Below are 15,872 nucleotides of genomic sequence, written 5' to 3' on the forward strand. Positions count from 1 at the left end.
TGAGCACCAAGGTTTTAATCTTTTACTGACCACTCAGGAGATATTTCAGGATTTAATTGTGCCTTGGGTTATCATTATTGTAGTTATGTTTTAGACATTGTAAGTGCCTGTTAATAGAGTTTAGGTGGCAAAACAGGCTAACATCCACTAACATAAGGATTAGTTTTTTTTTTATCATCCACAAACTGGTTACATAAGTCAGACTGATGTACAAAACAAAAGAAATACCTAAATGTATATATGACACATTTGAAAGGGAATAAACCACTTTGCTTCTCTAAATTCATGGATGGGGGGACAGTAAAAAGAAAATACACGTATCATGCCAAGAATAATGCCTACACAAGACATAGCGAAAATTAGATAAAGGTTGCTTGCTTTTACTATTTTATCATGGGAAATAAGCCACTGCAATTTTGTATCCTGTCTAAATACCTTATTTGGAAATTGCTCTGTGTACTAGAGGGAAGATAGGAGAAATGAGGACCAGAGAGAGAGAATCTAAACTTAGGTTGAAGGCTCACTGTGTACAGGAAGTGAAAGAGGAATCAGTGGCAGGACAGGCAAACGGTAAACGATTTTGTGGAGGTAGGGATAGAAAGGAAACAAGTTTAATTGGGGCATGTTGAATCTGGTGCGATTTCCATGTATGCAGCTTTCCGCTTGAAAATCTAGTTCAGGATTGTATTTGGAAGTCTTCTCCCCATTAGCAGTTTGTGAGCATGCAGGGCTCGGGGGTGGGGAGATGCATGGAGATGGGAATTTCAGAGAAAAGAACTAAGGATCAAGTTGGGGAGGAGTCGATTTTATTTAAAGATCTTAACAAGAATAGCAAGTCCCTGGGGGGAAACTGAAGAGGTATCTTTGGAGAACTAAGAAGAGAACCAAACCCATCGTGAAATAGCCAATGGAGAATATAGAAAGAGGGATTTAATACTGTAAAATTTTGTAGAGAGATCAGATACCACAATGCCTGAGGAAAGGTCATGGGAATTGGCATTTAGAACGGGACTGGCGGGTGAGAATGGCTGTCCCTGGCAAATTGTGAGATGGGAATTTCATTGCAGTAGTAGGCAGTCAGGTCTTAAGGGAAAAATAATATACTGGGGACGAGTAGTTTCAACTGAAGAATTTTTATGTAGTGATGAAATCTGGTATTTATTTAATCATGGAAAAACATGAACACGCATGAGGGTCGAAGGCAGAGGAAAGACTAAATCCAAGAGAGAAATGTCCTTAAGACCAGGGGGCACTTTTCAGACTCGACCTGAACTCTCCTCTGAAACATCTGACAGCCGCTCACTTTACCTTTTGCACATCTTTCGCGTTAAGTTCCATGTTGCCATAGAACTCGCCTTCTGCTCCTACTTCTCTAGCTTTTTCTCAGTTGTTTTTGGAGGATCCATGCTTTTGGCTCTCCTGGGTTCCTGGACCATTCTCTCTCACCCCTTTCTCACACTCCCATATTTTCCCTGGGTAATCTTGCCCACAGCTGTGACCTCCCCTGGCCTGTCTACACTGCTGTTGCTCAGTATCTCAGAGTTCCACACCTACACTGGCAACTGTCCACTAAGACAGGTCCTGTTGGGGACCCAGTCACTGTCTACCAATGACACACAGATAGTTACCAAGGCCAACAACCTGGAGCTCAGCCTGCATTCTTCTCTTTTATCCCTGAAACACAATAAATTACTTAGTTCTGTGATACTACCACCTAAAGGTGTATTTGTTAATCTGTCCTACTTTTCTATCTCTACCACTATTGTTCCAAACCGGGCGCTCAATATCCTCCCTGGATCACCAGGCTTTCCCACTTTTTGGCCTTTGGGCCTCTGGTTTTGTATTCTAGTTCCTCCACCTGGGGTGATTCCAGAGTGTGAGCTTTCTGACATAAACTCCCTAATGTTGTTAGCAATGCTGCAGGACTTTTTTCCATTGATGGCAGGATACTTCAGAGTTGCTTGGCCCTGCATGCTTCCCTGAGCCTCTGTATCTTTTTGTTTCTTCCACTTACCTACCTGATTAATTCTTATTTACCTTATAAATCTCAGCTCTTTTCTAGGTAAAGCCCCCTTTGTCTCCAGCTACCCGAACCCGAGTCCTCCTGTGACCCTGGTCCCACTGCACTTAGGCTCACCACCATTACTGTCTGTCTCCATGCTATCCTGTGAGCTGCATCAAGGCAGGTTTCTGGCTTTTCATCCCAGTGCTCCCAGTGTCTAACACAGTGCCTGGAATGCTACAGGTGACTAATGGATGTTTGCTGAGAACAGAGCAAGGGCCTAAGGAAACAGTATGTAATGCGGTCAGACTCAGATGCAGGAGTTTGCCTTAGAGAGAAGTTAAGATTCTCCTTACCCTGAGCTAAGAAATTGTGAAAAGGTGCTTGACAATAGACTAAGAAAGCTCTGTGCTGAAGGAAGGGAAATGCAAAGAATTCATGGATGGCCAGGATATAAAGGGAGTTTATGTATGGAAAGCGAAGGCTTTGAGAAAAGACTTTAGAAGGGAATGGGAAAAGATTCAAACGAGCTGTTAGGATAAATGGGATAGGAATGAGTAAAAAGGTTGACAAACAGTGTTGAGTACCCTGCTGGGGTGGGATCACATATGGCAGAGAATAAATTAATTCTTTTCACTTAGTCAATGCCAGTATAGCCTTGAGCATCCACAGTTGAGGGCCAAGAAGCCCTAACCTATTTGATTTATAATTGGACTTTATACTTAAATTATCCAGATTAGCTGTTCAAAGAGCCCAAAAACAATGACTACTAACTACTTTGTACCCCAGCATGTAATGTGGTGCCTTTGTTGAGTTATTAGATGAATAATTTACAACCTTCCCATTCATGTATTTATTTTCTTTGTCAAACGCTTAGTTTTCTTAGTGTTTTTGCTGTCACCGGCCTTTGATAAGAAGAGCTGTGTGGGGGAAAGCTTATCTAAGCTATAAATAAGTCATGTTTTCATTTTCATAAATCAGACACTCCCATTGTCCCTTTTGTCACCTTTCTCTGCAACCACTCTGGCCGATGAAAAAATGGGGCGTTGAAGTTTATGTGAAAATATCACCATGGATGCTTCTTTCCTGAAGAATGAAAGTACATCTTATTGAATTAAGATATTCTCTCACAATAAATTATATTACCTACTTTACATTTTTAATTTGAAGTGATCATTTTTCTTGAAATCTATCAAGTTTATTGTGATTTTAAACGGCAGCCAGGGAAGTATAAGGCAGTGTTTCTGAAGGTGTGGCCTTTGAGTCACCTTTATGAGAATCACCTGTAATGCTTATGAGAAATGGAGTTTTCCAGGCCACACACCATCCAAATAGGAATCTATGGGTGCCAGGCCAGACATGTTCAGTAGTCATAGGGCTACGAGTGTTTCTTACCAAACTAAAATGTGGGCAGCGATGTTGTAGTTGAGTTTCAGGTTCAGAGTCTAACCTGGTTCAAGTGGATCTACCATTTACTAGCTGAATGACCTTTTTAGAGAAGCCTTATCAGTTCTGTAAAGCTCTTTCCTCATTGATAAGAAAGTAAAATCATACCTACTCTACAAGGTTGTTTTAAGATAAAATGCAGTGATACAAACCGAGGGCATAGCACAAAGCCTGGAATACATAAAGGTTCCTAACAGTTATTGTTGATAACACTGCTGTTGGCATACGTACAGCCTTTGATTAAAAAATAATAATAATAAAGTTAGGGCATCTGGTTGGCTCAGTCAGTTAAGCTTCTGACTCTTGATTTCAGCCCAGGTCATAATCTCACAGTTTGTGAGATCCAGCCCTGCCTCAGGCTCCATACTCACAGCAAGGAGCCTGCTTGGGATTCTCTCCTCCCTCTGACCCTCTCTGGGTCACCTGCACATGCTTTTTCTCTCTCTCTCTCTCAAATGATAAAAAAAAACATGAAAAAAATTTTTTAATTAAAAAAAAAAGTTTTAGTTTGGTGATAAAATGAAATAGTGCCAAAGAATCCTAAACATTCTCCACATATGTACTGGTTATTTGCCCAAAGTTTAATGTCTCTTTATGTCCCAAGAAAGCCACTGATTGGGTCAGAAGTTGTTAGTTTCACGAGGTTTGAGGTGGCAAGGATGCCAGTGTAAGGTATAAGTCCCACATCTTTTGTACCAACTAGGAAAGTTACAGGCTGTTTCTGTTAGGTAAATGATAACTTGAGAAATTTTCAAATGAAAACTCTTAATTAACTTTTAGGCCCACAATGAAGGGTTCTGAAAATTGCTTTGCATTATAACAAATTCTATGCTATCAGACAGAAATATGCCTCTCTCACCTAAAAGTCCCCTCTCCCTTGTTGGTAATAGTAAGCACACATGACCACTCGTTCTATACGTTCCCCTGAATATAACTCCACTGATACTAACGGTGTTCATGTGCCTCAGAGCTAGAAACCTGCTTTAGCTAAATGCATTTATTTCCTCAGTAAAGAACATGAGTTGTGAGGACTGTGGTAGCAGACTGCCTAGAGCAAACTATATAGCACACAGGCACACTCTGTCTCATGTCTTCATTAAGTGGAGGCTTCCCCCAAATGTCTAAATTCTCAGGACAATAAACTCCAATCAAATGGGCTTGCACTGCAAAATGATCAACAAGGATGGTTTTCTCAAGATCACAAATCTAATAGCAGGTATTAGCCATCACATAGGCTGTTTCAAATCCAGCCTTTCATATAGATTACTGATACAAATGACACTGCTTCCCTTGTCTACCTCAGTCATGTGTCCCAGGCAAGTGGTGTAGCTTTTCCTGAGCAAGTGCATTCATATCAGTTAGGAATGCTTTTCACGCAAGTAAGGATACTTGATGAATAGTGCCTTAAACAAGGAAGGCACTTAATTGTTTTGCATAAGAAGCAGAAGGTGGTGGGGCGCCTGGGTGGCTCAGTCGGTTAAGCATCCAACTTCAGCTCAGGTCATGATCTCGCGGTCTGTGAGTTCGAGCCCCGCGTTGGGCTCTGTGCTGCCAGCTCAGAGCCTGGAGCCTGCTTCAGATTCTGTGTCCCCCTCTTTCTGCCCCTCCCCTGCTCATGCTTTGTCTCTCTCCCCAAAATAAATAAATATTAAAAATAAATAAAGCAGAAAGTGGCTGCAGATTAAATGGGCAGCTAGCAAAATGGGGACATGCATGGTTATCTTTCTAGTTCTCTCGGCTTTTCCCTCACGGTCACCCCATGGCCGTAGCAGCACCTAGATTCCCAACAAGAGAAAAGGGGCAAGAGTAAAATTCTGGGTCCACTTGAGGCTGCCTTTCTAGGAAGGGAAGCATCTTTACAGATTTCTTCTTCTGATTGAGACCTTGTCACATGCTCATCCCTGCATCTGTCCTGGTGGAAGGAGAATGGAATCATCATGACCATCCTAGATCAATCATAATTTATTCCCTGAAGCTAAACTAGGGGCTTCTCTTCTGCAATTTCAATGGAATACAGCCTTCTGCCTGAATAATCTGGGCTTCTTCTAGCAGCTAAGAAGGAAAATTACTGTTGGGTGGACAGTGGGCAATGCACAGCATCTGCCACTATGCTGTTTGTCTCCAAAAGAGCAAGTCTAACAAAATTGTCTGTTTTTAAAAAGGAGATGGTAGGAATATATGCTTCACTGATCTCAGAGTTTTAGAAAGATGAATTACATGCTTTATACATGAAAACATGCTAATTACTAACTGTATCTTCCAATCTGTGTTCTTAGGCTGTACCTCTTGGGACATCAATGAGTTTGCTCCTATTCAAATGCAATCTTCTTAAATGTCAGTTAACTGATATATTGTGGTTGATGAGAATTTTCCAGTATTTTCTTTTTTCCTGAAGTCAGTAGTAAAGAAAAAAAGAGGATGATTTGTCACATGGACCTATAGGCCACTTGCTGCAGGCTAGGTTTTTGTCAAAAATAAATGAGTCCTGTACCTTGACACAAGTACATTATCAGTTTACAATTAGATTTTGTTCTAACATCTTGATTAAAAACACATTAGCTATGAAGCATTAATTCATTCTATCAAGGCAAACTGCATTCATTATACTAAGACTTGAGGAGGATTTCTCATAAAATAAAATAATACTCAGGGAAAACAGAGCCTCGTGCTGAAATACATCATTTTTCTATCTTTCCTCTTTCACTTATTAAGTTATGATTCTGTATGTACACAGTACCTTGATTTGTTTAAATTATGTGGGTTCTCGGCTGCTTTGTAAATTTCAAGTGTGCATTATGCATGTTTTAATGAAGAATGAGCTACGATTCCCGGGGAAAGCTCTGGTTCAGCCTTGTCGCACTTCCAGATGTGCACCTGGTCCTTTATTATGTCTCACATAAAAAGCTGGTGGGTATCTCTCTGACGGCACCTTGTTAATGAATCAAGATACAGTAAGATGTATATTAAAAAAAAAGAGTAGAATTGTAATTATGGTAATGTGGCAAAATAGCTTAAAAATGGAAAATAAACCAGGAGTATAGCCGCTGAAATGGGAACATTGTGTTTCTCTTTAATTTGCTGTTGTCTTGGAACCTAGCTGCTTATGCAGTACTTTCACCTTCTGTTGCTTGTCTAAGTGCCAACTTCTTTCCCAAAGGTGTTCAGTGACTAATGCTTTGGGTACAAGCCAGAATATTTTATAAATGTCTATTTCTAGGCAGCTCTTCTACAAGTCTTAATTAAACTTTAATGTCAAGCTGAAGTTTACTTTTAGAACCTCCTAGGCTCCTGTAGTTGTGACGGGACTGTAGAGCAGTGGGGGGTAATGTAGGACAGCCATGTTCTCCCACCTTCCCTCTCTGCCCTCTAACAGCTCCACCAAGCAGACGTGTACTTACGTAATGTAAAGGTTTACGCCATAAGAGTGATCAGTCACAGGCATTCCCTAAGATGGTGGGAAAAATGGAGCCTGCTGCCACAGAGTGGCATTCTCCCACCTGAATGGTAGCCATGGTTTAGAGTGACTGTTTTGTTTAGTTGATACACATCCTTGCAGAAAAGCTCCAACTTCTCAAACCCAGGGGTTAGAAACTAGAGATGCTACGTATGAACATGTTCCTCATTCCCTTCTCCTCAATGTCTCCCGAACCAACCAAGGAATTATGAGGTCTGGGGCATTGTTTTCTCTGATGCTGCATCTGATGCCATCCGAAATAACAAAGCCTTTGTTATTGCCAGAATAATGCAGATTTTAAATATAGTCCTATTATGTTGTATGCTTATTTTGAAACTAGTGGTATTTCTCAGTCAGGTTGGTCTGTGGTACAGCCAGCAAACTTTTTCCGTGAAGGGACAGATAGTAAATACTTTAGGCCCTGTGGGACAAAGGTCTGTCTCAGCTACTCACCTCTGCCATCATAGTGCAGAAGTGGCCACAGATGAAGGAGGATGGCTATATTTCAGTAAACCTTTATTACAGAACCAGACGGGCCCAAATTTGGCCTGTAGGCAGTTTTTGAAACCGTACTCTATGGGATGTTGGCTTTTTACATGATAGTTCTGTGGTACATTTTTTTATTTATTGATACACTATAGTTCCCTATATTTTATTAAATATAGTTTTTTGGTATAATTTAAGATGGCTGCCAAACTTAACCAGATTTGGAGATTTTCAAGAGTTAATCCTGGATTAACAAACTATAGCGGTCTGCTCAGAGACAGACTAACCCAAAAGAATTATATTTATATGTTAACCAGAAGACTGTAATAGCTCCAGACTAGGACTGCCCAAATTCCCAATGATAATTGAATGGATAAATAAAATGTGGTATATTTACAAACTGCAATGTATACACCAGTGAGCATAAACAATTTAGAACTCCATGCATCAATAGAAATTAATGTTACAAGCAAAATTTTAAGTACAGAAAGCCTGATACTTAAAAATTCTCTGTGATTCCACTTACATGAAATAAAAAACTGGGCAAAGCCAGTCGATACTAATAAAAGGAAGATGATGGGTGGGGACAATAACTGGAAGGGAGGGGGCAGAATATCCTATTTCTTCTGCCGTTAATATGTCTTCTTGATGTGGGTGCTCCTTTCTTCAGTGCATTCAGTTTATAAAAATTACTGAGCTGTGCTCTTAGGATATGCATATTTTTCTCTTTGTACTATCGTGATAAGTAAGTGTAAAATGAAAAAATCAGGATGAGAGGGGAAGAATTTTTAGGTATAAGTGAACTGTCTAACTTCTTAGAGCTATACCATTTGAAGTTAAAGAGTACGGAGAAGTGTCTAAAATTGGCCCATTCCAAGGTTCATAAAAATAATTCTCAAAAATCATACTCTTTCCAGTATTGATCTTGCCATTAATGTATTGGTCAATTCAACAATTGTATTGCCACTACAATGTCAGTTGTGTGATGGGGTACAGATCATGTGAATGTAGTAGATGTTTACTTAATGAAACACTTAGAATTCACAGAACACAGAACCATGACTGTAACTTGGTAGAATTTATCATGATGAGTTAATGAACTTTTTACAAACATGTATCCAGCATTTTCTCCACTCTTTTCTTTAGTGTTACCCAGTCCTTTTTAAATGTTTGATACAGTTGTATACCACATATATTTTTTGAACACTAGTTATGTTTGCAGGCTCTGAGAAAACAGTGGTAATCATGATTTAGCATCTTCTGTCTAGGAGAACTTATTCTAGTGATGACAAAAGCCAAACCATGCGAAAATACTTCCTTATAGGGGTGCCCAGTGTGCTTTGGGAGAGGGAGAAGCTGCTTCTGTTAGAGAGAATGCAGTGCTGAGTGATAGGGGTTAGCACTGAGAATCCACGGGAAAAACTTCTGAGAACTAGTAACACTGACACTTCACTGAGTCTTGAACATGACCAAATCACCCAGAGATGTGAAGAGGGAAGGTGTTAAAGGCAGAGAGAGAGCTTCACAGAAGGTACAGAATGCAGGTGTTTAGATACCTGTTTGCAGTTAAGTATGGCTCAAGCAAAGGAATGAGTTGTGCAGAGTAGTGAGGCCTCATGTGCTGTGCTAGTAAGTTAGCACTCTGTCTTGAAGGCGCTGAAGGACATTAAGTGGGCCTATGACGTTATCAAGTTTGCTTTTTTTTTTTTTTCAATATATGAAGTTTATTGTCAAATTGGTTTCCATACAACACCCAGTGCTCATCCCAAAAGGTGCCCTCCTCAATACCCATCACCCACCCTCCCCCTCCCCCCCACCCCCCATCAACCCTCAGTTTGTTCTCAGTTTTTAAGAGTCTCTTATACTTTTGCTCTCTCCCACTCTAATCTCCTTTTTTTTTTTTCCTTCCCCTCCCCCATGGGTTTCTGTTAAGTTTCTCAGTTTGCTTTCTGTAAAGTGACCCTCCCTGGCAGTGTGAAAACTGGATTGGATAAGGAGGACTTGAGAAATCAGTTAAGGGTATAATCCACATTAAGTCATGTTCAATCATGAAGTTTTCATACCTTTATATTAAAAAAAAAAAAAAAAAAAGTACTCCCAAAATTAAATCTAAATAATCAGAATGGCAGAAAAAAAAAGAAGCAACATGCCTTTGCTACCCTCAGGCAAAAGTGGTTCCTGCCTTGGTTTCCCAGAGCTGCTTATTCACAACTCCCTTCCATGTATTTATAATATTTGTTTAAATTTTGTTTATACATCTGTCCTTTACTATATATGCTCTATAAGGGTGGGAATTTATTTTTGTATCTGGAATAATGAATATCATGATTATATAGGAGCTTTCAATTACAGTTGATCATTCATGTGTCTTCACAGAATAAATTTTGAAACCTGTCCTTAAACTCTGTTCCCAGATACCGTTTGTTTGAAATCAATTCAGCAATAACTATTAAATGCAGACTATATGTTTAGTTTATCCAAACACTAATCTTCTATACAGATGTTGATTAGAATGATACAATGTAAACATGGGGAAACTTTCTCTCGTACTAGGTGAATATTTACCTTTCTAATTGTTAGGATTACCTTCACCTGATGCTTTGCCTTGGGTCACATCCTTCACTGGTTAAAAATTAATATCTAAGAATGTCTGTCTTTAAGGAGAGATTATAGAATCATTGTGTACAAGTTTTCTTTGACTCTTCTAATTCTCTAATTGGTAGAGAGACTGGGCTGTGCAGACATTTACCTTGAGACTTTAGAACATTCCTGCTGTGATACTTTGAATCAGTTCCTTAAGCCTCAGGTTTTTTATATATCAAGGTATTTTTCTGTGGATTTCGTGGACTGTGCATGAGCCAAACCTTCAGAGTAGTAATTATTACTATTACAGATGGTGACTGAGGCTTAAAAATGCTAAATGACCTCCTATAACCCAAAAGAATTAGGCCAGAACCAGAACTTGAACTCACTCACACCTATGTCTAGATTCACAGCAACCTTCTCTTTCCAGTTCATGGGACGATGAAGCATGGCTGCAGTTCTGTGTTTAACTTGGTCTGGTTATTGGTAGAAGTAGCCAGCCTGCCTTAAGACATTGAAGGTAGTGCGACAGACTGTAGTGGCACCCACTTGCTGGGCCTAGAGGTCCTTTTCATGGGCTGTGCTCATTCCACCAAAACATCCTCTATTTTGGTGGAGGTAGTCTCTCTCTTCTCCTTTTCTCCTACTACTCCCCATTTCCCCCTTCAGTCTGGGCAACAGCTAGTTCAGTGTCTTTCCAAGGGTAAAGAAAGAAAAGAAATAAACATCTTCACTTTTGGAAAAAAAAATACTGTGAAATATGAGAAAAATCTGTTAAAGTATAGAAGAAGTGAAACAGAAAATGTAAAGCAGATTTGCTTAATTATAACTAATTAAAAATAACAAACTTCCTGGGTAATAGTTGGCTGAATTTATCTGAAACATGAGAAATTGAGTTCTTTCGAGCATGAATTTGCATCTACTTGCGTGAGATCATCTCCCCATGGTGTTTTTCTAAATTAGTATTGTATGTTCAGGATAAACGAGGAGATGGGATTTTTATTTCCCAAACAAGAACTAAATATTAACATCAATTTTCAGGCCACATGAAAATAAGACCTATCTTGTTGTTGGAAGTATGAAGACCTTGATGTTGAACGTGTCCTTGTTTAATGCTGGAGATGATGCGTACGAAACGACTCTGCACATCAGACTCCCCTCTGGTCTTTACTTCGTTAAGATTTTAGATCTGGTAAGTTTCAAAAACCACAGTCGCATTCGTTTTTTAAAGTGTAAATGGTATACTCCATTTCATCAATGTTATGCCTAAATATTTGGGGTAGATGCAGACTTATCACTCAAGCTTCCGTTGATTTTTGACACTTCGTTCATGCTCCTGATCAAAATGACAAGTTCCTTGGGATCTGAGATCAAAAGAGTTAGCTTCCTGCTTCCAAATGCTACTGTGTGAGAGACGCAACTGTCCAATTGTCCAAGCAAGCTGTTCGGGTGCCATTGCTTTTCTCACAGATGACATGCTCATTTGGTGCTACGATCCTGCTCTTCTTGGCTGGGGTCCCTGCACAGGCAATATTGGTCCTCTAAGCTGGGCTCCCATAGTTACTGCTCTTCATTTTAAGTTCACATGCTCAGTATTGTTCCCAAAGAACTTCCAACAAATACTGTACAACCAGCAGTCTTCCACAAATTCTGACATCTTGGTGCCAACCAGATCACAGGCAATTTCTCTTTTCCTACAAGAGTTTGAAGCACCTAGAGACCTGTTCTTACCACCATGCCTCAATCGTCAACACTTAAATCCATCATCCAGGCATTAATAAGGTTGATTTCAAAGGGAAAAGCCTGTCACTTTCTCTCTTGATGCCTATCTTATCCCTTAGCAAATGTATTCCTCTCTTATCCAGAGGCCATCTCTTCAAACCAAGGACATGTAGAGAGGTCTTTGACTCCTCAGAAATAAGTTACCCTTTTCTCTAGAGCATCGGCAGCCTATTTGCAATAGTATGAGAGAAAAGTCAAATATTCAGTGTATGTGATATGTTATATGGTATATATAGTACATATAGTATATATACATGTCTAGTGTATATACATCTACAGTATATAGCTAACAGTGTATATTTATATACATTTCTCTGAATATTTGACTATATATATCTAATTGTGATGACCGTTATTACAATTATATACTTTGTCACATTCTCACATCTCAGACAAGAGGGCCAATGAAATATGGACTTCCTTAATTCCTTGCTTCAAGGTTTTTCAAGGAACTGGATCTTGAATTAAATAGACAATACAAACAGGGATGAAAGCTACAGGTCCAGGAAGTATTCTGTGGAAAATTTACATGAGTATTAAAATATACCAATATATGTGTACCCATGTACACACATATTTATAAATTTTTATTTACATATTTATAAATTTTATTTTTATTTCTATTTATCCCCAAAGTAAACAGAAAAAAAAAGTCTTCCAGGAGAGCAAATTCTTCAGGGATGATTTTCTTTTAAAAAACCATTTTCTAACATATGTTATAAACTTCGGGTTTCCTTCTTACCTAAGCCAGTTGTTTCATTTTTCCTTTTAGGAAGAGAAACAAATAAACTGTGAAGTAACAGACAGTGCTGGCTTAGTAAAACTCGACTGCAGTGTTGGATATATATATGTAGATCACCTATCAAGGGTAAGCATTTAGCATGTTTTACTAACATGAATATAAAATATTTTCTATTTCTTCCATGTTTATGCCATATGCAAATATAAAATTTACCGTTATTATTTATTTGCTTAGAGCAAGCAGCTAAATGATGAAATAAAACTCCAACCAACTGGGCTTGAGATTTTTGAGATTGTGTTTATATTCTTGGCAATGTTCACTGAAAAAAAAAATTTTTTAAAAAGCGGGGGCACATGTTTGTGTCAAGATGGGCATGTGAATGTGTGGATCAGGATTCTGCTACCCTGTCTCACCCTTCTCCAACACTCCCCCCACCCCTCTCCACCCCAGGTGGTCCTATCTGCCAGGCATGTTACCTCTGCTATACAAAAAGGTGTTACTGGCAAGAGTCCTCACTCAAGTTGTTAAAGCATCTCTAATTTTGTCAGTCTGGACCTGCCTGTCTTTACATTTAGAGGCGGCTTTGTCTCTGAGTGTCACTTGTGGAAACGCTGGTGCTTTAAAATTGCCACAAACCCAACAGCGTCCCCATAGCCCACCGCCTAAGAGAGGGGTAATCTGTGCTTCCAGAACTTAGTCTCAAATCTGCATTCCACAGACCATAAACATTAAGGGAAATTAAAATTCAGATTATAAAAAATACTACTTCTACATTTAAAAAAAATGGGCATGTCCCTCTCTGCGTTTTACAGATAGATATTAGCTTTCTCCTGGATGGGAGTTCACTCAGCAGAGCAGAAGAGGATCTCAACATCACAGTGCATGCCACCTGGTACGTTTCATTGTGAAAAAGAGAATTGTGCTAAAGGAAATGGACCCCTGACTTTAGGGTGTCGGTAGGGCGGGGGAGTTAGGGAGAATCATTGGAGCTGTGTTCCATTGTCTGGCGGAGAAAATTTTGCTTGTGTGATCTAAGGAAAAAAAAAATCTGTCTGTGGAGCAAATAACACTGTAAATAATGGGAGCAAATTTTTGCCAACCCTGTCATAAACATTTCTTACTACTGCATCTGCTTTTTTCTCCACTCCCCAAAGCCTCCAAGTATATTAGGTATACATGGTATGTGATTAGTTCTCTCTGAAGATGATTTTTATGCTTGATGGATTCTAACAGGGTGTCTTCTGTTTGCTTCTGTAGTGCAAATGAAGGAGAAATGGACAATCTGAAGCGTAACAAAGTGACTTTAGCAATACCTCTCAAGTATGAAGTCATGCTATCTGTTCATGGGTAAGTAAATACTAAGGCCTCCTATAAAGCTGAGAGCTGATTTTATTTTTTCATTTTTCAGATGTTGGTTTATTTTTGAGAAAGAGAGAATGAGCAGGCTTAACGCCATCAGTGCAGAGCCAGACACAGGGCTCTGTCTTACGAACCACGAGATCATGACCTGAGCTGAAATCAAGAGTCAGATGCTTAACTGACTGAGCCACCCAGGAACCTGGAAAGCAGATTTTAAATTCTGTTTCTTCTTACATTATTGGTCTAAAATATATTTAAGTTTTTTTAAGGAAAGATCCTATGCTGTTTCTGTCCCTTAGCCCAGACCTTAAGTGTTGCATTCCCTTGCTTATCTGTTCGTTATTTTCATGCACTCTATAATCATTACTGAGACTTCTTCAAACTAGCACCCAATTGGAGATTTATTATTGGAAAAGTCCCATAAGCCTCTAGCAGGTCATGCCCAACCTTTCAGTTTTATGCTGTGCAGGCCAGGGGCCCCAGTGTGGGGCAGCATTCAATTGGAATGAATCAAGCTCAGTGGCTATGGCAAGCGTGAAGTTCAGAGAAGCATAAGCTTGGTCAAATCACCACTCTCCAGAGCCCACATCTACTTCTGTGCCAAAACGATTGAGTTATGAGAGAGCCAGCTGCAAGGTGTTCCCTGTCCACTCTCCATACCCATAAATTATGGAGTTTCTCACTTGTGGCCTCGGAGCCAGCATTCACTGGTTCCCCGCAATGTTAGTGACTGATTGTGTGGACCTCCTCAGATCAAGAAGGAAATGTATGGAAAAAGATTTAAGGGGTATTGAGAAAACCTTTTGTGATTTTATTGGAAATGACTCAGGCTATTAGTTTTTAAAACCATTATTTTTAAAGGAATAGAAGATAGGAGGTACCAAACACACGGACTGATGAGCTTTTCTTGTTGCTGTAAATAAAACCATCGCCAATCATTTTTAATCACCCGTAGAGATGATATGTAATTATATAAAGAAAAAATGATGGGGCACTGTGTAGCTCAGTCAGTTAAGTGTCCAAGTTTGGTTGAGGTCATGAACATGACTTGTGAGTTCGAGCCCCACATCGGGCTCTGTGCTGACAGCTCAGAGCCTGAAGTTTGCTTCAGATTCTGTCTCCCTCTCTGCCCCTCCCTTGCTCATGCTCTGTCTCTCTCAAAAATAAACATTAAAAAATTTTTTTTAATAAAAATGGTGTCTGCAACTGAAAATATAGAGTATCAAGTTTGCGAGATAAAACAAGCAGAAGAAAGAGGAAGCCATTCAGGAGAGAATCTAGTGAGTCAGTGGGGAGCAGAGAAGAGCTGATGGCATATTCCTGGTTTTGAAGCCTCATCTCTCACCTCCTTTTCTTGATCCTCTTATGAGGAGTGTCCTCTACGTATGATTTTGGGCAAGAAATGTTCTTTGAGTATAAAACTGCCTAAATCTATAGCATTTCAGTATTTCTGTGTAACCAGTCTTTAACGTGTATTACTTCACATTAGCTGACAAATGAGGGCAACTGCTAGAGTTGGGATTCCCAAGAAAAATACTTCTTAAAGTCCACTACTGATGTATATGTCTAATCACAGGCAAAAGAATGACAACCTTGTATTCTTAACCAAAAAGTTGACCATACTTTACTGACGTTTGAACTGTTCTCCTACCTTGGGTTTCATTACAAATAGCCAGCAGGAATTGGATTATAGAAAGAACTCCAGGGCGCCTGAGTGGCTCAGTCAGTTTAGCGTCTGACTCTTGATTTCTGCTCAGGTCATGATCCCACAGTTGTGAGATTGAGCCCCATGTCAGGCTTTGCACTGATAGTGAGGAACCTGCTTGGGTTTCATTCATTCATTCATTCATTCACTCACTCACTCACTCTCTTTCCCCACCTCCCAAATAATGAAACTTAAAAAAAAAAGAACTCAAAAATAGGTAAAATAGGTTGATTTATAGGAAGATAATAGAATTGTAGGGAAAAGCTAAGAATTTGTCTCCTAATTGTCAAATTGATGTGAATCATTTGAGAAC

The 15,872-nt window shown here is 39.5% G+C and overlaps 1 protein-coding gene across 2 annotated transcripts in view; it reads left to right on the forward strand.

Moving 5' to 3' along the window:
* ITGA4 (integrin subunit alpha 4) overlaps positions 1–15,872 on the forward strand; it is a 90,220-nt gene that overhangs the window by 65,364 nt on the left and 8,984 nt on the right. For both annotated transcript variants that reach the window (XM_007083914.3, XM_042994841.1), the window contains 4 exons: positions 11,013–11,163; positions 12,526–12,621; positions 13,308–13,387; positions 13,753–13,842. In XM_007083914.3, the coding sequence (XP_007083976.2) occupies positions 11,013–11,163; positions 12,526–12,621; positions 13,308–13,387; positions 13,753–13,842 (417 nt within the window). The remainder of the gene's footprint in view (positions 1–11,012; positions 11,164–12,525; positions 12,622–13,307; positions 13,388–13,752; positions 13,843–15,872) is intronic.

This window comes from Panthera tigris, chromosome C1 (assembly GCF_018350195.1).
Source record: "Panthera tigris isolate Pti1 chromosome C1, P.tigris_Pti1_mat1.1, whole genome shotgun sequence".
NCBI classification, from domain to species: domain Eukaryota; kingdom Metazoa; phylum Chordata; class Mammalia; order Carnivora; family Felidae; genus Panthera; species Panthera tigris.